The 20,097-nt window shown below is 55.4% G+C and overlaps 1 protein-coding gene across 1 annotated transcript in view; it reads left to right on the forward strand.

Moving 5' to 3' along the window:
• Positions 1-19,470, forward strand: part of ZFYVE28 (zinc finger FYVE-type containing 28) — a 102,558-nt gene extending 83,088 nt beyond the window's left edge. The window contains exons 9-13 of the mRNA XM_070372833.1: positions 13,410-13,543; positions 14,961-15,077; positions 16,149-16,253; positions 17,505-17,608; positions 18,392-19,470. Coding sequence (XP_070228934.1) covers positions 13,410-13,543; positions 14,961-15,077; positions 16,149-16,253; positions 17,505-17,608; positions 18,392-18,523 — 592 coding nt within the window. The 3' untranslated portion in view covers positions 18,524-19,470. The remainder of the gene's footprint in view (positions 1-13,409; positions 13,544-14,960; positions 15,078-16,148; positions 16,254-17,504; positions 17,609-18,391) is intronic.
• Positions 19,471-20,097: the final 627 nt, after the last annotated feature.

Here is a 20,097-nt window from a genome sequence, read left to right on the forward strand (position 1 = left end):
TCATAACTTTCCTTCCAAGGAGTAAGCATCTTTTAATTAATTTCATGGCTGCAATCACCATCTTCAGTGATTTTGGAGCCCCCAAAAATAAAGTCTGACACTGTTTCCACTGTTTCTCCATCTGTTTGCCATGAAGTGATGGTACCGGATACCCTGATCTTCGTTTTCTGAATGTTGAGTTTTAAGCCAACTTTTTCACTCTCCTCTTTCACTTTCACCAAGAGGCTTTTGAGTTCCTCTTAACTTTCTGCCATAAGGGTGGTGTCATCTGCATATCAGAGGTTATTGATATCTCTCTTGGCAATCTTGATTCTAGCTTGTGCTTCTTCCAGCCCAGCATTTCTCATAATGTACTCTGCATATATGTTAAATAAGCAGGGTGACAATTGTTTGTATTGTTGGCTTCAATTTGCTAAAGTTTCGTTTAGGACTTTGCACTGATTGTGAGGAATGCTCGTCAGTGCTTTTCTTGTGATGCTCTTTTAAGATTTGGGTATCAGAGTATGCTGAGCTCATCGAATGAGTTGGGGAGCAGTGCCACTCACTGAATTCTCCGCAAGATTTTGTGTAGAAGTGGTATTATTTCTGCCTTGAATATTAGGTAGAATTCACCAGTGATGCCATCTGGGGCCCCTGGGAGGTCCTGCTGACCTTGTGAATGGGGGAGGCAGCCATGAGGGCCCCGGGAGGGGAGGCCGTGGGGACTGTGGAGGGCCCTGGGACCCCAGCGCGTGGATCTGTGTTGGTGTTTGGCGGAGGACTGGCTTAGTCTCCAGTCTTGTGGGACTCCAGTGGGAAGGATTGCAGTTTGCCGCGCGTCTATCATAGGCCAGGCACGGTCCCCTTCAGGGCACTATCTCTGGTCCTTGCCAGGGATTAACAGTCATCTCCATTTTAAAGAAGAAAGCAGTGAGGCCTGAAACCATCCAGGAAGAGATGCCGTGTGAGCAAGAGCACGGTGTGCTCGAGTGTGGCGCTCGGAGACCTCTGCTGTCCCCGGGGTCACGAGCATGCGCACGTATGTCACGCTGGGGCCCACACCCACGTGTGCCCATCAGCTACCCCGCTGGGTCCTGCCTGCCCGCTCTCTGGGTGCGTGCCGCCGTCCTGGCCCCTACCCAGGGCCACAGGGGCGGGCCAGTGAAGACCGAGGTCCTTCCCTGGGCTCCCGGGGGGCTGAGGGCTCCGGGGGTGCAGGCCCCCGACTCCCCTCCCCACCCCTGGGCGGACAGACAGGTGCCCAGGGGTCCCTGCTGGCCGTGGGAAGGGGACGACGGCTCTGCTCGGTCAGCGGGCAGTCCAGCCGGACGAGTTGCAGGGCTTTCCCACAACAATGGCCTCTCCTTAACGTGTGACACACCTGGGATTTCACTTTTTAAATCTTTTCGTTGAAAATTGAAAGATGAAAAAAATAAAAGTGAAAGATGAACAGGATTTATTTTCAAAGGGATACACAGAGAACGCACAGGTAAATGACAGCTTGTAAGAACCTGAGCTCTAGCGCGACGTTCTGGAAACGGGTTTGAGACCCCACGCGGAACCAGGTCTGGGCGCCATCAGGGCTGGGATACGTCACTGGGGTCGCGGCCCGTCCTCAGAGGAGGTGAAAGTTGGGGCTTATTTGGGCGGAAAAGGTCACCGTCCTGGACGGTGAGCCCTCGAGTCGTCCTTCTGTGCCCCGCAGTCTGTGCTCAGAACTGGAAGAAACACGCTTGGTCTCCGGCACCTGCGCTTTCCTGGGGGGTCGTCACCGCAGTTCTGAGCGGCCCCCACCCCCTCCCGGATCGGGGCCCCCAGGCTGGGTGGCTCCTTCATCACCACAGGAGGACGCAGGGCCCAGGCCGGGGGGAGGGAGACCCCCGCAGGCGCCCCGTCTCTGAGTCACATGTCTGGCCTGCTCGCTTCTTCGGACGCGTCCAGAGACTCACAGGTTCGTCTGTGTGGTGTCGTAGCTGGAACAGCTCGCAATACTATTATTTTCCCAGGTTGTGTTTTCTCTTATTTCGTAGACCCCTAGAACGTCAGGATGACAACGTCCTTTTTCTGCAAAAGGCTCTTTTTTTTTCCCCTCCTCTGACAGTGGGATCGGACACTTGCCATGTGTCCCTGTCCAGCGTGCACTTTGGGAGGTTTGCTGCAGTACCTTTGACCGTGGGCAGAGACACAGGCTGTATGAGACGTTCGGGGTTCATGTGACTGTCTAGAACTGCATAGTATTTTGCTACCAGAAGAACGATGCTTCCTAGTAATTTAAGCCTCAGGGGAGTTGTGACAGGGGATTTGTCCTGCCTTCTGTAAAAGACAGTGGCAGCAAACAGCTGGAACGCAGCTGGGCTTCGGTACACAAGGCGCCAGGTTTTCCTACATCCTGGTGAGCAGGGGATCTGACGCTGAGTGACCGTGCAGACACAGCGGTGACGGGAGTGCAGCCTCCCCGGGGGTGCGGGGAGCCCTTGGCGGGCGGGGCCCCCACGCCTTCACCCTTGCTGCTCCCAGCTGCCATCCCTCTGCCTCGGGGGCTCCAGCCACGTCCCACCCACACCCTTCCTGCCCCCACTGCAGATGTGAACCGCTGGGCGCCAGCCGGCCTCTCAGCTCCACCTTTAAGCCGCTTGGCTCTAGACTGGGCTCTTGGGCCCACACACAGGGTCTGATTCTTCCCTGGGACCCTCTTCCGTGTCCCCAGTCTGTCTGTCCAGCAGCTGCCCACAGAGGACCTGTGCCCTTCCAAAAGAGTGACCACCCTGGGCCATGTTCCTGGTGTTCCTGGTGCCCAAATAATGCCCATCCACTGGCCCTGGGGAGCAGGCTGACCCAGCCAGGCCCCAGGCTCAGCCCCCAGGTGCGGTCCCAGGCCCAGCCTCCGTACTCTGTCCGTTTGCTCCCTGTGGCCCTTCCAGGCCTCACCGGGCTCCCTGTGGGCGGCAGCGGCTCCCTGTGGGCGGCAGCGGGCTCCCTGCGGGCGGCAGCGGGCTCCCTGCGGGCAGCAGCGGGCTGGCCCCCTGTGGGCCGCAGCGGGCTCCCTGTGGGCAGCAGCGGGCTGGCTCCCTGTGGGCAGCACTTTATTGATTTTTCTGCCTCGGACCAGTCTTTTTTATGGAGCCTTTGGCTCTCTTTCCATTCACACACACACGCTCACTCACACACTCACTCATACACACACACACCCCCTCTGCAGAGCAGCTGGAGAGGGCGTGGGTTGGAGGCTGCAGTTGCGATCTGCCCCAGCCACCGCCCGTGGGCCAGCCTTGGCTTCGGTCTTCTGGGAGAGTTCACTGGTCTCTCTGTTTATTTATTTGGAGTCTGCGTGGGGTCTTACTTGCAGCATGTGGCCTCTAGTTCCCTGACCGGGGATCGAACCGGGGCCCTCTACATTGGGAGCATGGAGTCTTAGCCATGGGCCACCGGGAGAGTCCCAGACTTCACTGCTCTTTCAAGACATAACATGAGCCCCAGGCTTGGCGGCTCTCAGAGCTCTGCCCACGGTCAGGGCACCGCCCCAGGCTCCTTGCAGGTGAGCTGTGTGCTGCCACGGCATCTGGTTCAGAAAGGCTTCTCCACCTCCAGGGCTTTATCTGCGGGGCTGGGGCCCCAGAGCGTGCCGTCCCTCCACTAAGAAACAGCCTCTGTGCCTCAAGAGGGCTGCAGTGGCACCTGCTGAAGGCGCGTCCTCTCCTCAGCCTAAGCTAGTCTTCTGGTCCCAGAAGTAGTACTTGATCTTAGAAGACACTTTGGAAAAATACCAACTTATTCATAGTCATACTATTCAGATAAATGTAATATTAATGCTTTACATTGACTATATTTTGCAATACCTCATTTATGTACATATGATAGCTCTAATTTTTAAAATGCTACCTTTTTATTTAATATTTCAGCATTTCCAGCATCATTAACTGTCCTTCCTGGAAACCTCTGACCTAATTTACTGAATCAACCCACTGTTGATGGGCATCTAGCTTGAGCTATTTCTTGAATATGCCTTTGCTAAAATGATTACAAGAAAAACATCCTTTTATTTTTTTTAAAGTGCACAGTTCAGCGGCTTTTAACACATTCACAGAGTTGTGCAAACGCCACCACTGTCCACTCTCAGAACGTTTTCATCACCCCTTAAAGAAACCCCAAATATTTCCCCAGTAAAACCTCCAGTCGCTGGCAACCGTTAATCTACTTTATGTCTCCATGGATTTGCCGAGACTTTTCTACACTTTTCAAAGAAATGAGATCATACAAGTGACCTTTGTAGCCGGCTTCTGTCACGGCTCAATCTTTTCAAGCTTCGTCTGCATTGTCGCACCTAACGGTATTTCATGCCTTTCTGTGGCCGAAGGTTAATTCCATCGCACGGCTAGACGACATTTTGTTGATCTGTTTATCGGTTGACCTACATTTGAGTTGCTTCCGTTGTTAGGCTAGTATGTGTGAACATCCATGTACAGATGCTTGTGTGAATCTATGCTTCAGTCCTGGGTAGCCACCTTGAAGTGGAATTGCTGGGTCATTCAGCATGGGGAACTGCTGACGGGTTTTCCAGAGTGCCTGTAGCACTTTAGGTTGTTGCCAGGAATCCACAAGGGCTCCAATTTCTCCAGATCTTCACCCACACTTGTTTTTTTCCGTTTTCTTTTAAAATTATTATAGTCATCACGATGGGTATGAAATGGCACATTATTGTTTTAATTTGCATTTCCCAAATGACTAATGACGTTGAGCATCTTTTCATGCGTTTACTGGCTGTTTATATAGTTTCTTTGGAAAAATGTCTTTTCAGATACATTGCCCATCCTTTAGTTGGGTGATTTATCTTCTTTTTGTTGAGTTGTAAGAGTCCTTTCTATATTCCAGGAACTATACACCCTTGGGCTTCCGTGGTGGCTCAGAGGTTAAAGCGTTTGCCTGCAATGCGGGAGACCTGAGTTCAATCCCTGAGTTGGGAAGATGCCCTGGAGAAGGAAATGGCAACCCACTCCAGTATTCTTGCCTGGAGAATCCCATGGACAGAGGAGCCTTGTGGGCTGCAGCCACGGGGTCGCAAAGAGTTGGACACGACTGAACGACTTCACTTTCATACACCCTTGGCAGACACATGCTTTGAAAAATGTTCTTGCATTTTGTCGAGTTTTCCACTATCTTGATGATCTCTTTTGAAGCACAAAACCTTTTAATTTTAATTTTTGGGTGAACCTGTGTTTCAGTTCTCTCGGGTTGATGCTCAGAGTGGAATTGCTGGGTCATTCCTCATGAGGAACTGCTGATGTTTGTCTTTGGCTGCTGTGTTTTTCATGTCACACCTAAGAAATTATTGCCTAATCCAAGACCACAAAGACTCACGTTTTGTTGTAAAAGTGTTAGCTCTTACGTATAGTCTTTGATCTGTTTGAGCCAATTTTTGTATGTGGTGTAACATGAAACTTCATTATTTTGCATGTGGAAACGCAGTTTTCCCAGTACCACTAACATTTTTATTGAAGTACAGTTGATTGACAATATTGTATTGGTTTCTGGTATATAACATAGCAATATCTGTATAGGTTATCCTCCATTTAAACTATATAAGATACTGGCTGTGTTCCCTGTGCTACACAATATACCTTGTGGCTCATTTCTTTTACATTTCGTAGCTTCTGCCTCTTAACCCCCTGCCCCATCTCACCCCTGTCTCACCCCTTCCCATCTCCCGCTCCCCACTGGTGACGACTAGCTTGCGCTCTGTACCCGTGACTCTGTTCCTGCTTTGTTATATCCATACATTTGTTGAATTCTTGGGTTCTGCATACTCACTGCACATTCACTCATTCACGTGGCGTAATGCCTGCCGTGTCATCCATGCCGTTGAAACTGACAGAGTTTCGTTCTTTTCTTGTGGCTGAGTGATATTTCACTTTATATCTGTTTCACATCTTCTTTATCCATTCAGGTGTTGATGGGCACGTGTGTTGCTTCCGCATCTTGGCTGTTGTAAATAATCCTGCTATGAACACTGGGTCGCATGCATCTTTTCTAGTGTTTCGCATTCTTCAGGTATACACCCAGGAGTAGAACCGATGGACCCTACGGTGGCTCTAGTTCTCGTTCTGTGAGGAACCTCCACGCCGTTTTCCAGGGTGGTGTGCCAAGTCGCATCCCCATCAGCGGTCTAGGAGGTTCGCTTTTCCTCTAGTTCTCGTTCTGTGAGGAACCTCCACGCCGTTTTCCAGGGTGGTGTGCCAAGTCGCATTCCCATCAGCGGTCTAGGAGGGTCACTTTTCCTCTAGTTCTCGTTCTGTGAGGAACCTCCACGCCGTTTTCCAGGGTGGTGTGCCAAGTCGCATTCCCACCAGCGGTCTAGGAGGTTCGCTTTTCTTCGCATCCTTGGCAACACTTGTTGCTTTGGTCCTTGGCATGACGGCCATTCTGACAGGTGGGAAGTGATATCCCGTGGCTTTGATTTACATTTCTCTGATGATTAGCAATATTGAGCATCTTTGCGTGTGCTCTTCGTTTGTATGTCTTCAGGAAAACATCTGTTAAAATCTTCAGTCCATTTCCTGGGGTTTCCTTGTTGGCTCAGTGCTAAAGAATCCACCTGCCAATGCAGGAGACATGGGTTTGATCCCTGGGTCAGAAAGATCCCCTGGAGACAGAAATGGCAACTCACTCCAGTATTCTTGCCCAGGAAATCCCATGGACAGAGGAGCCTGGCAGGCTACAGTCCATGGGGTTGCAAAATAGTCAGACATAAATTAACAACTAAACAACAGGAATTTCTAATCCATTTTCTAATCCAGTTGTTTATTTTTTCACATCGCATTGTATGAGCTGTTTATATATTTTGGATATTAACCCCTGTGTATCATTTGCAAATATTTTCGCCCATTCAGTTGGTTATCTTTTCATTTTGTCAATGGTTTCATTTGCTGTGCAAAAGCTTTTAGGTTAATTTGGTCCTGTGTATTTATTTTTGCTTTTGTCTCCCTTGCCTTGGGTTTTTGGTGGCCATTCAGTCGTGTCTGACTCTTGGCAACCCCCTGGACTGCAGCACGCCAGGATCCTCTATCTTCCGCTGTCTCCTGGAGTTCGCTCAAATTCACGTCCATTGAGTCAGTGATGCTATCTAACCATCAACATATCCAAAAACAATTGCTACAGCTTATGTCAAGAAATGTTCTGCCAAAGTTTTCTTTTAGAAGTTTTTTAGTTTCCAGTCGTACATTTAGGTCTTTAATCAATTTTGAGTTTATTTTTATGTATAGTGTGAAAACAATGCTCTATGACTAATCTCACTTCTTTATATGTAGCTTCCAGTTTTCCCAGCACCGCTTATTGTAGAGACAGTTTTTCTCCATCTCAGAACCGTCTTTTGAAAAGACCATTCTTTCCTTATTGGGTGACCTTGACACCCTTTGGGAAGATCAGTCGGGCACAAACTCCTGGGTTCATTTCTGGACTGGCAGTTTTATTGCCTTCTCATGGCTCCCATGCCAGTGCGGGTCTCGTTCACTGTCGTTAAATTATACGTCATGTGAGTCCTCCCACTTTGCTTTTTTTCTTTTTCAAGATTGTTTCAGCTGTTCTGAGTCACTGCATTTCTGTATGAATTTTAGGATCAGCTTGTCAACTTCTGCATGGAAAAGGAAATTTTATTTATATTTTGATATGGATTCCATTGAACCTATAGACCAGTATTGGGGGTATTGCCATGCTAATGATATTCAGTCCTCAACCATGAACACAAGCTGTGTTTCCATTTATTTAGGTCTAATTTATTTCAATGATGTTTTATAGTTTTCCGTAACTCTTATGGAGAAATGCATCAATAACCTCAGATATGCAGGTGACTCCACCCTTGTGTCAGAAAGCGAAGAGGAACTGAAGAGCCCTTTGATGAAGGTAAAAGAGGAGAGTGAAAAAGCTGGCTTAAAACTCAACATTCAAAAGACTAAGATCATGGCATCTGGTCCTGTCACTTCATGGCAAATAGATGGGGAACCAATGGAAACAGTGGCAGGCTATTTTCTTGGGCTCAAAAATCACTGCAGATGGTGACTGCTGCCATGAAATTAAAAGACGCTTGTTTCTTGAAAGAAAAGCTATGACAAACCTAGACAGGGTATTAAAAAGCAGAGAAATAACTTTGCCAGCAAATATCCATATAGTCAAAAGGTATGTTTTTTCCAATAGTCATGTATGGAAGTGAGAGTTGGACTGTAAATAAAGCTGGGCGCCACAGAATTGATTCTTTTGAACTGTGGTGTTGGAGAAGACTCTTGAGAGTTCCTCGGACTGCAAAGAGATCAAACCAGTCAATCCTAAAGGAAATCAGTCCTGAATATTCATTGGAAGGCCTGATACTGAAGCTCTTAATACTTTGGCCACCTGATGTGAAGAGACAACTATTGGAAAAGATCCTGATGCTGGGGAAGATTGAAGGCATGAGAGAAGGGGGTGACAGAGGATGAGATGGTTGGATGGCATCACCGACTCGATGGACATGAGTTTGAGTAAACTCTGGAAGACAGTGAAGGTCAGGGAAGCCAGGCATGCTGCCATTCATGGGGTCACAAAAGTCAGACACAATTTAGTGACTGAACAACAAAGGGCGAACTGAATGGTGTTGATATATGATATAGTGTGTGTGTGTGTGTGTGTGCTCAGTCATTCAATCGTGTCCAACTCTTTGTGACCCCATGGACTGTAGCCCGCCAGGCTCCTCTGTCCATGGGATTATCCCAGTAAGAATATTAGAATGGATTGCTATGCCATCCTCCAGGGGATCTTCCCAACCCAGGGATCGAACCCAGTCTCCTGCACTGGCAGGCAGATTATTTACCGTCTGAGCCACCTGGGAAACCATATATATATATATATATATATCGGAGAAGGCAATGGCACCCCACTCCAGTGCTCTTGCCTGGAAAATCCCATGGATGGAGGAGCCTGGTGGGCTGCAGTCCATGGGGTCGCTGCGGGTCGGACACAACTGAGCGACTTCACTTTCACTTTTCACTTTCATGCACTGGAGAAGGAAATGGCACCCCACTCCAGTGTTCTTGCCTGGAGAATCCCAGGGACGGGGGAGCCTGGGGGCTGCCGTCTGTGGGGTCGCACAGAGTCGGACACGACTGCAGCGACAGCATATATATATATATATGGTATATATCAATAAAGCTGTTACTGTTAAAGACCCCATTATATTAAGATATGGTAGCAATTTTAAAAAATCTTATTTGCATTCGCTTCAGGATTTAAATATTTGGAATAAATGTAACAAAAAAAATACAAGAGTTATAGTCAGTTCAGTCACTCAGTTGTGTCCGACTCTTTGCGACCCCATGGCCTACAGCACACCAAGCTTCCCTGTCCATCACCAACGCCTGGAGCTTGCTCAAACTCATGTCCATCAAGTTGGTGATGCCACCCAACCATCTCATCCTCTGTCGTCCCCTTCTCCTACTGCCTTCAAGATCTTTCCCGCCATCAGGGTCTTTTCTAAGAAGTCAGTTCTTCCCATCAAGTGGCCAAAGTCTTAAGAGCTTCAGCTTCAGCATCAGTCCTTCCAATGAATATTCATGACTGATCTCCTTCAGAATGGACTGCTTGGACCTCCTTGCAGTCCAAGGGACTCTCAAGTCTTCTCCAACACCACAGTTCAAAAGCATCAATTCTTCGGCACTCAGCTTTCTTTATAGTCCAACTCTCACATCCATACATGACCACTGGAAAAACCACACCTTTGACTAGACGGACCTTTGTCAGTAAAGTAATGTCTCTGCTTTTTAATATGCTGTCTAGGTTTGACGTAGCTTTTCTTTCAAGAAACAAGCGTCTTTTAATTTCACGGCAGCAGTCACCATCTGCAGTGATTCTGGAGCCCAAGAAAATAAAGTCTGTCACTGTTTCCATTGGTTCCCCATCTATTTCCCATGAAGTGATGGGACCAGATGCCATGATCTTCATTTTCTGAATGTGGAGCTTTAAGCCAGTTTTTTCACTCTCCTCTTTCACTTTCATCAAGAGGCTCTTTAGTTCCTCTTCACTTTCTGCCATAAGGGTGGTGTCATCTGCATATCTGAGGTTATTGATATTTCTCCCGGCAATCTTGATTCCAGCTTGTGCTTCTTCCAACCCAGCGTTTCTCATGATGTACTCTGCATAGAAGTTAAATAGGGTGACAATATACAGCCTTGATGTACTCCTTACCCAATTTGGAACCAGTCTGCTTTTCCATGTCCAGTTCTAACTGCTGCTTCTTGAGCTGCCTACAGGTTTCATGGTTTGGTATTCCCATCTCTTGAAGAATTTTCCACAGTTTTGATCCACACAGTCAAAGGCTTTAGCGTAGTCAATGAAGCAGAAATAGATGTTTTTCTGGAATTCTCTTGCCTTTTCTATGATCCAACAGGTGTTGGCAATTTGATCTCTGGTTCCTCTGCCTTTCTAAATCCAGCTTGAACATCTGGAAGTTCTCGGTTCACGTATTGCTGAAGCCTGGCTTGAAGGATATTGAACATTACCTTGCTAGCATATGAAATGAGTTCATAACTCTTGCTGTACATCTGAAACTAACACAACATTGTAAATCAACTGTGCTTCATTTTTTAATTATTAAAAATACACACTATAAAAGTATACAGTTTAATGTAATTCTAACCTATTGTATTGATGCCAAACCATCAATGCTATTGGCCATCTAGACTTTTCAGTTCCATTTCCTTTCTTTCCCCTGTCCTAAATCTTTTTTCCTCTACTTTTTAATTTTGGCAAAATACATATAACACAAAATTTACCATTTAAACAGTATTTAAGTGTACAATTCAGTGATATTATGCACATTCACAGTGTTGTATGATTATCACCACTTTTTCCAGAACTTTCTCATCATCCCAAACTGAAACTCTGTCCCCACTAAAGCCCCCCTTCCCTGACCCCTGGCACCCACCACTCTGTCTCTGTGCATCTGACTCCTGTAGGGACCTCGTGTAAGGGGCGTCAGACAGTGATTGTCCCCTTGTGACCGGCTTGTTTCACTTAGCATAATGCCCTAAAGGTTCATCCATATCGTAGCTGGTGTCAGAATCTTACTCCTTTTTAAAGCTGAATAATATTCCTGTGTGGCTGGACCACAGTTTGTTTACCCATCATCTGCTGATGGGTGCTTGGTTGTTACACCTTTTGGTTCTTGTGAGTAATGCTGCTGTGAACGTTCGTGTGTAAGCATTTGTTTGGGTTCCTGCTTTCAGATCTCCTGGGTGAGGCTGTGAGCTGAGCCGGGGTTGTTGACGGATGTGGACCCTGGACAGTGACGCTCACCCCGTTTCCTTACTCAGCTCCCAGGGAGGGCGCAGCCAGGGTCACACCCCCAAACGGAAAGCCAGGGGCTTCGTCTTGGGGACAAGACAGGCAGTCTGGGCAGGGAGGGCTCTCGGTCATCACGAGGGTCTCAGCGGAGCAGGGTGTTGGCCTCTCCAGCACCTCCCATCACTCCTCCATGTTCTGGGGAAGCATTACACACTCAGAGACAGATGTTCCCGTTGCCCGAGTGTGTTAGTCAAACGCACCCCCACTTGACTGGGGAGGGGACCCTGAGAAGCCAGTCTGGGCCCCTTCCCCTGGCCCCCTGCACTGAACTCCCAGGCGCATCCCGTCTCCAAGCTTCCTGGTGGTTGGACGCCAAGAGAGATGCCCCTTAGTAAGATACCATTTGGCTGCCCACCCATCTCTGCCATTTGTAGGTGGGGGGCGCCCATGTCCACGAGGGGCCAGGGCCGCTCTCCCGTCGCTTAGGCAGGCTGTGGCCTGACGTGATCTCGGTGGGCTGTCCTCCATGGCTGCTGGATTTTGCTGGGACTTCCAGAGCTGCCCCGCAGATGCTGCCGTGTGCACAGCTGCCCAGGGCGGACTCTCAGGCGCTTGCTGACCTTGGGCTGGGGGGACGTCAGCTCCACCAGTATGGCATCGGGGCCTCTCCCCATGGTCACTGGCCAGTTCACTCCCAGCAGCCACGCAGGGGCCCGCTGTCTGAACCACCAGGGCCTCTGTCTGACACCGGGATCCCATGCATTTGAGGCCGACCTCCAGCCTGAAAAACCCCAACTTCCCCGCAGAAAAGCGAAAGCAGAGATACTGCAGGCCCCCAAAGGCAGCTTTTAAAAAATTATAGTGGAAAAAAAAATTATAGTGAATATTTCTAGATAGATAAAAGATTTCACATACGTGAAACCAGAGAGGAGGAAATGAATTCTGCAGCAGCGTACTCGATCAAACTTTTTGGCCAACCCAATAAAACCTTAGTAGCAAAAATGTCCAGGGGAAAATTGGGGGGTGGGGAGGAAATTTCCCAGAAAGTGGGAAAAACCGACGGGGTGAAGACGAGAGGGACATTATTTTAAGGACTGAAAGGTCAGCGCACGCACCCCCTGCAGCTGGGTGAATGGACACCCAGACAGTCCAGCCTCAGCTGCGGCTGCTACTTGGGGCCTCGAGGTGACCCCTGAACAGCAGAGCTAACAGTGCCTGCAGCAGGGCCCCTGGGCCGGGGCCAGGGCGTGCGCGGGGGCCGGAGGGCTTGTCTTGGTGGAGAGCACCATGACCAGGGGCTGGAAACGACAGGAATCTCTCCTCTCAAAGGTTGGAGACCCGAGATCTGAACCTGGTGGGGCCACGCTCCCTCCAGAGGCTCTGGGCAGGGGTCCTTCCTGCATCTTCCAGCCTCCGGTGACTCTAGGAGTCCCCTGGCCTGTGACCTTGTTACCGAGACCTCTGTGTCATGGTCACTGGTCCTCCCCGCTCCCCTCCTACTAAGACTCCTGGCCTCGGGTTACGGCCTCCAGAGAGGCCAGGACGTCTCCTCTCCAGGTCCTTAGCTTGAGGCTTCCCTCCTGGGCCGGCGGTTAAGAATCCACCGGGCAGTACAAGGGACACTGATTGGATCCCTGATCCGGGAAGGGCCCCCACGCCGAGGGACAAGTGAGCCCGCGACCCACGACTGTTGAAGCCCGAGGTCCCAGAGCTCACGTTGCACAAAGGACACCCCCCACGGCCACCAGGCCCGCGGCCACCAGGCACGCGGCCACCGGGCACGCAGCCACTAGAGCATAGCCCTCTCAGCACAGCTAGAGAAAAGCCTGCCCGCACCCAAGACCCAGCACAGCCACAAAAATAACACTAAAAATCCTTACCTCGATTGCAAAGACCTTTTTCCAACTAAGGTCCCGCGGGGTTCCAGGTTCGGGCGTGGACACATGTTTTGGGGCCTGCCAGCCCCTGCAGAGGGTGTGAGTGGGGTGAGGACGCTTCCATAGGACGAGCTCAGCCCCCGGGGTTGGACCTGGGGCTCACCCAGGTGCGGGGTGGGGGGCCCTCCGGGCGGAAGTCTTGTTCCCCCTCACTGCCTGCAGCCAAGCCCCTGTGTTTCCTTCTCCGTGCAGCGGCTCTACGGCTGGTCCCTGCTCCCCAGACACGAGCAGCCCCGAGTCGGCACGCGTGGCCGTCAGAGAGGAGATGCGCTCCCGGTTCCGCGGCAGCCGGGACCTCATCCACCGCCTGTTTGTCTGTATCTCAGGTGCCCCGTCGCCCCAGGGTGGGCATGGGCTCGGGGGTACACGGGGAGTGGGCAGGCTTCAGGCAGTGGCTGGCGTGCTGCGGGAGTCTCCCCAGAAAGGTTGGGGTGCAGGCCCTGCCCAGGGGCTCCCTTACCACGTCACTTCCTTGCCCCAAGCCCCGAGAGGAGCCCAGCCAAGAGGTGGGCGTCGTGCGTCCGCAGGTCCTCCTCAGTGTGGGGGTGGGAGCCCAGGCCGGGCCTGGGGGCCCTCACCACCCACCCGCGAGGTCCTGTTCAATCTGATGTCCCGACTGATCCTGTTTCCTTCCGTCCCCTGGGTGAGGGGGACGATGACTGCTTCATTTCCTGGGATTCAGAGAGGGGCGTGAGCGCAGCGGCTTTTTCACCTTTTGCCTTAGTTTTATGTGTTGTGAGTAGCTGGGGCAGGCACCTGATTTAGAAGCGTGGCTGTGTGGTGGGGTCTCCCTCCCTGCTGCCTGCCTGCCATCCAGCCCCTCCTCCAGCCACGTTCAGGCAGTGCCCCTCCTGCAGCCTTGTCCAGGCTTGTCCACCTGGCCCATCCTCTGACCCCAGGCCGTGGGGTGGAGCAGCGGGGGGCGCAGCCTGTGGACTGGCAGACGCTGCAGAGTCAGGGTCACAGTCCCGGGGTGTCACTCTGCACTGCCCAGGGTCCCACAGGCAGGGCCCCCAGCCAGGCCAGGCTCGGGGGTGACTCCGAGCCTCCATTCAAACATCTGGCAGAACCCACCGCAAATCCACGGGTCTGTCTTGCGGTCTGGGAAACAGCAGGCCCAGCAGGTGCCTGGCAGGGCTGCTGACACAGCAGGAAACCCTCCAGAACCGCTGGCCACAGTGTCGGCGTGGTGACGGGCCCCGGGGGGTAGGGGGCAGGTGCGGTCACCCCCTGGCCTTGCGGTGAATGCAGCCCCACCAGCCCTCGAAGAGCTTTTCACTGAGGAGGGCTGAGCCCACCCGCCTGAGGGATGAGGAAACCTCAGCTGGTGAGGGTGGGGGCAGCCCCAAGGGCCCCCCAGTCTGGGCAGGCCCCCAGAAGGGCTGGCCGAGGTGGCCATGATGGGGAAGGAGCTGCCACAGGGGTGGGCACACTTGGGGGTGCGGGGTCATCCCTCATTGAGGAGCCAGAGCCCTTTGGTGGCCGTGGCTGAGACCCTCAGGACAAAAGTATGAACGAGACTAACCGCTGCCCGGGCGGGAGGGGGGCGGCGCTGCTGGGTCGTGGGCCCATCCCCTCCTTCCCTTGCCTCCTGAACTTGGCTTCTGCCAGAGGGACCCTTGGGGGGCTGGGGGGCCGCTTCCCGCCCTGGCTTATCCAAGGACGGGCTGGTCTCTGGCCCTGAGCCACAGCTTGCTCAGCAGCCAGCAGCGCCTCCCCTGCCCTCCCCGCGTGCCCCTGCAGGCGTGGCCGACCAGCTGCAGACCAACTATGCCAGCGACCTGAGGAGCATCCTGAAGACCCTCTTTCAGGTCATGGCCACCAAGCCAGAGACGGACGACAAGGAAAAGCTGAAGAAAGGTGAGTGTCCGCCGGCCGGGCTCGGAGGCGCGCCGCCCCCACCCAAGGAAGCCGGTGGAAACCTGCTCTCCCGGGCCACCCTTCTTGCATGACCACGCCCTGCGGGCGGAAGCCCCCAGCCGAACCAGGCTGTCCGCTGGGGGGCGGAGGCACACCTCGCAGGCCCCGGGTACCCCGAGGCCACTGCCAGGAGCAGCGGCAGCAATCGTGTACTGGCGAGGAGGCACGGTGCCCTTCCTCGAACAGACGGGACCCAGTGGTCCTGTGTCGCTTCTGCAGAATTCCGTCTGTCAGAGCAATGAGACGCCAGCCCAGAGTCTGGGAGGGGACACGGGTCCCCCTGCTCCAGGAGGAAGTGGCCCTCTGTGACCTGCCTCACACCAGAGTGTGCACACACACACACACACACACTGAATGGGCACCTGGGGAGGGAGCAGGAGTCAGGCAGGGGATGCTGAGGCAAGGGCTGGGTGGGGTCCCAGCGTGGGAGAGGGGAGCCACCCCTCTGGTGCCACCCCTCTTTGGGGCTGAGGCTCTGGTTCTGGGCAAGAGGCCCCCCATCCCAGGGGCTTCTGCTCAAGAGTGACGAGGCAGCCGGCCCAGGCCCCGGGGAGAATCTGTCCTGTGTGCCCGCCCAGCTCTGCCCCCCGAGGTCCGCTTTGCTGGGCCACACTGCCCCCATGTACCCGGGCATTCTGGGTGGGGCTACCTGAGGACCACTGCTGCTCAGGAAGGGCAGTGACATGGACGGCCTCTGCACGCAAGGAGTGTGGGCCCCAGGGCCGGGGCCAGGCCTGGTCCCCTGTCCGCCTCGGGGCCACGGTCCAGGGGGACCTGACCACACACAGACAGTGGATGGGTCCGGGGCCAGCTGCCCATGTGGGGGCACTCAGATGGACAGACTCCCAGGATTGGGTCAGCACCCTGCCTGCCAGGCAGTGGGTGAGGGCCCCGTGACCCCTCCGCGGGTGGGACTGTGCAGTGGGGGCTGCCCTCCACTGGCTGCACCCAGGCATACTTCCCGGGCACGAGTGGTGGCCGGTTGAGCCCAGTGGCCACACTTTCTTCCAGTCACCCAGACCCTGCGGAGCGCGGCTCTGGAGGACTGTGCCCTGTGCCAGGAAACCCTGTCATCCTCCGAGCTCGCCGCCAAGACCCGAGACGGAGACTTGGAAGGTGCGTGAGGGGCGGGGGCCAGTGGGCTGAGCAGAGAGCCGGGACTCCGTCTGCATGTCTCCCCTCTGCTCTGGCCTGTAGTCTGGCAGCAGCCCTCCTCCAGTGGGGGCCCCTCACCAAGGCCGTTAGGACGTGTGGCTCTCAGGGCAGGGCCTGGGAGTCCCCAGGATCCTCACTGTCTTCCTCAAGTAGGAGTCTGGATTTGCCTGTTGGAGCTGGCCTCGTGGCCTGGCGTGACCCCAGGAGCTGACCAGTGATGTCCAGGCATCACTGGGACAGTCAGGGTTTTTCCACGGAGAGGGTGGACAGCGTGAGAGGAGGCCTCATTGCGGTGGGGGAATGGGTGAGCTGGGGCCAGAGCAGAAGCCTGGACGGCAGAGTGGGAGGGGCAGGGGTCTGCAGGCTGCCGGAGGGGGAGGGCGAGTCCTCGGGCGCAGCTTGGGGAGGAGGGGCCGGAGACGGGGGCGGAGACCAGGGTCTTTCCTGGGCGAGTGGCCTGGCCGGCGCCACGCTCGCGGCTGGTGCAGGGTGGGCACCTCATGTCTGGGGTGTCTCCCTGGACAAGGTGGCCCCGCCCCCGAATTCGAATTCCAGAGCAGATCCCCAGGAGCTCCCTCCAGTGAGCGCCTAGAGAAGGGAAAGGGGGTGAGACCAGTCGTGGGGGGCCGGCGCTGCACTTGTGGGGGGCGGGGGCAGCCTCGGGGCGGAGTCAGCTTCGGGTGGGGCCATCCTGGGGGCGGAGCCAGCTCCGGGCGGGGACGGGGAAGGGGTATTCTAGGGGCGGGGCCAGCCTCGGGGCGGGACCATCCCCAGTTGCCCTCCCTCGCATCCCCTCCCCCACCTCCCTTGACCTGCCCTGGAGCCGGGTAGGGCGGGGCTGCCGGGGCGCCTGAGGCTCCAGCAGAGCCTTGATTGGGAGGTTGACAAAGGGGGTTGATTTCTTTCATCTGTCAGCCCCCGTGTTTGCCCGAGGACCCTGCCAGACTGGATGCCGGCCGGGAGAGGCTTGGGAGAGGGTGGCTTGGGTGCACCTCGCCCTGAGTCTTGGGGCGACCTGCAGGCTGCTGCCACAGGGTCCGATCCACGCGCCTGGCCAGCAGTCCTGATACCTAGCCAGTAAGGAACCTCGCGAGGACCGGAGGCTCCTGCATACCTCCAGCCTCCGACCCCCTCCCCAGCCCACCGGCCCTCACTGCCGCCCCCCGCACCGCTGCCTCGGGCTGACCTGTCCCCCCACTGTCATTGTCACAGACCCGCCCGAGTGGGTCCCGGACGAGGCCTGCGGCTTCTGCACCGCCTGCAAAGCGCCTTTCACAGTGATCCGCAGGAAGCACCACTGCCGCAGCTGCGGGAAGGTAGGTGGGTGGGCGGCCGGGGCTGTCCCGCAGCCCCCGGGGCTGCCGCCTCAGACATCCCAGGGAGCGTCTGCAGACCCCGTGCCCAGGTCCAGGGGTCAGGACCAATGCCCCGGGGCTGGCGAGGACTTAGGAGTCCTGTGCAGAGAGACACCCGTGAGCCCTGGGCCCTGCTCGGACTTGGCACAGGGGTGGTCTAGGGCTTCCCGGGTGGCGCTGGCGGTAAAGAACCCGCCTGCCAATGCAGGAGGCATGGAGACCGGGGTTTGATCCCTGGGTCGGGAAGATCCCCTGGAGGAGGGCATGGCAACCCACTCCAGGATTCTTGCCTGGAGAATCCCATAGACAGAAGAGCCTGGTCCATGGGGTCAGCAAAGAGTCGGACACGACCGAGCGACCTAGCACGCATGAACACGGCCTCGGCCACGCAGCCACCAAGTGCGATGGTGCAGTGCCCAGTCCTGGGCCCTTCAGACCTGGGGGTCTGGTGCGGGGGTGGGGGGCGGAGGGTCTGAATTGGAGCCTGCCGCAGCCTTGCTGTAAGGCCAGGACCCCCTTCCTCAGCCTGGCCTCTTGGTCAAGACCTGCCCCAGGTTTTCCTGAAGGTCCTGGCCTCGCGTTGGGGAGCGGGAGAGCCCCGCCTGGCCCGGGTGGGAGGGACGTGCAGGCCGGCCGGCCAGGCGGCTCAGGGCTCTGCTCCCGCCCTTGCCGGCCGTCCCTCCGAGGCGCAGGGTTGCGGAGAGCCCCGGCCCGCTCACTCGGCCGCGCGCTCCCGCCTTCCAGATCTTCTGCTCGCGCTGCTCCTCGCACTCGGCGCCGCTGCCGCGCTACGGGCAGGTGAAGCCGGTCCGCGTGTGCACGCACTGCTACATGTTCCACGTCACGCCCTTCTACAGCGACAAGGCGGGCATCTGACACGGCGCGCGAGCCCGCGGGCCCCGCAGGACTCCAGAGAGGGGGCTCCGACGGCCGCGCCCCGCCTCTGCCACCCGGGCGGGCCGTCCGCTGGCCGGAGGGGCTTTGCCGCATCTCATCTACCTGCTGGCCCCGCCGCTGCGGGGGCTGCGGGCGCCCGGACTCCAGAACTCCAGTGCCTCCGCCCCCCGCCCGCAGGGCCCTCGGGCCTGGTGCAGAGGCCCACGGAGGTCAGCTGCAGCCAGCGCGGGGACCTGGGGTGCCAGGCCTGGGCCTGGGTGGGCCCCCCTGCCTTGCTGAGATGCCGTCTGAGGCTCAGCTGTAGCGGAAGGCCTGCTCTTCCTGGGCGGGTGATGCTCACCTACCGGAGAGGGGGCACTCAGAGCAGGCGCAGGGCTTCCCCCGTGAGCTGGCCGAACGGGGAAAGACCAGGCTGTCCTCTCTCTCCAGGGCCCTGCGCCCACAGCCCCCACCCCCGCTCCCCTCAGGACCTTGCCTAAACCACATGTCTCATTTCTTGCTGGAGAGGGGACATGCAGAGCAGACCCTGTAGTCCTCTGAGCAAGTGGCCGCCCCTGCTGTGGTCTGCCCACCTTGATCCTCCAGCTGACGGAGGGGGGCGGGGGCGCCAAGCAGCCGGCAGAGGTATCCCAGCTTCCGAGGCCAGGGCGCTGCAGGGGGCTGAGGACCCGGTGATGACCTCTCGGCTGCCATTACTCCCACCCCTCTGACCCCCTGGGACCCTGGCCCCAGAGCGGCCCCAGGCCCAGCACGGACACCTCCTCAGGCTTAAATCTCAGGCTTCACGTTGCGATGATGATTGCAGTTTTATTTTTAGAGAGAGGGCACACCTACTGCTTCTTTTATAGCATAAAATCCAATTACTGTTTGAAAGTGGAATACACACGCACAAAAAACAGCGCGTGTGGGAGAAGAAAAGTATATAATGGAGGGTATATTATGTATTGAGATTATTTTTATTTTCTAAATGCTGTAATTCAAAACCATTTCCATAAATCTATTTAAGGATTGCAGACACTCTTGTTTCTCGTGTGAGCATGGATGGACTCCTTTTTCTCTGTCTGGGACGTGATGGGGTTCTTGCTCAAGTGCACTGTCCTCCAGGAAACGAGGAGGGCTTCTGGTCTCCTGGGACAGTGGGAAGACAGGACGTGGCTTCCCACCAGCCCCCAGGAGAAGGGTGACCAGCCCTTCCCTACCCCATCCCACTCCCTGCGATGGGCTCCAGCCTCCCCCGCCCCGCGCGCCCACCCTGCCCAGCACCCCAGGCAGGCCAGCAGACAGGTGGACACCCACACGGGGCGGGGGCACAGGAGAGGAGAAAGACTGTTCGTGTCCTGGAGGCTGGTGGTGGCGGGAGGACCACTGGCAGCATATGGTAGGGTGGGGGCTGGGGTACACTCCCCTTCCCCCATGGGTCTGGGCTCCTCCAAGGCCCCTGCTGCTGCCTCTAGCGGCCACCAGGGGGCACCCCGCCCACCGCCTCCTCTCCCACGGGGGCCTGGCGGCCAGGGTGTGGGGGCTTAGAGCCCTGCCTGCAGGGGCTGTCCCAC

The sequence above is a fragment of the Bos mutus genome, chromosome 6 (genome assembly GCF_027580195.1).
Source record: "Bos mutus isolate GX-2022 chromosome 6, NWIPB_WYAK_1.1, whole genome shotgun sequence".
Classification (NCBI taxonomy): Eukaryota; Metazoa; Chordata; class Mammalia; order Artiodactyla; family Bovidae; genus Bos; species Bos mutus.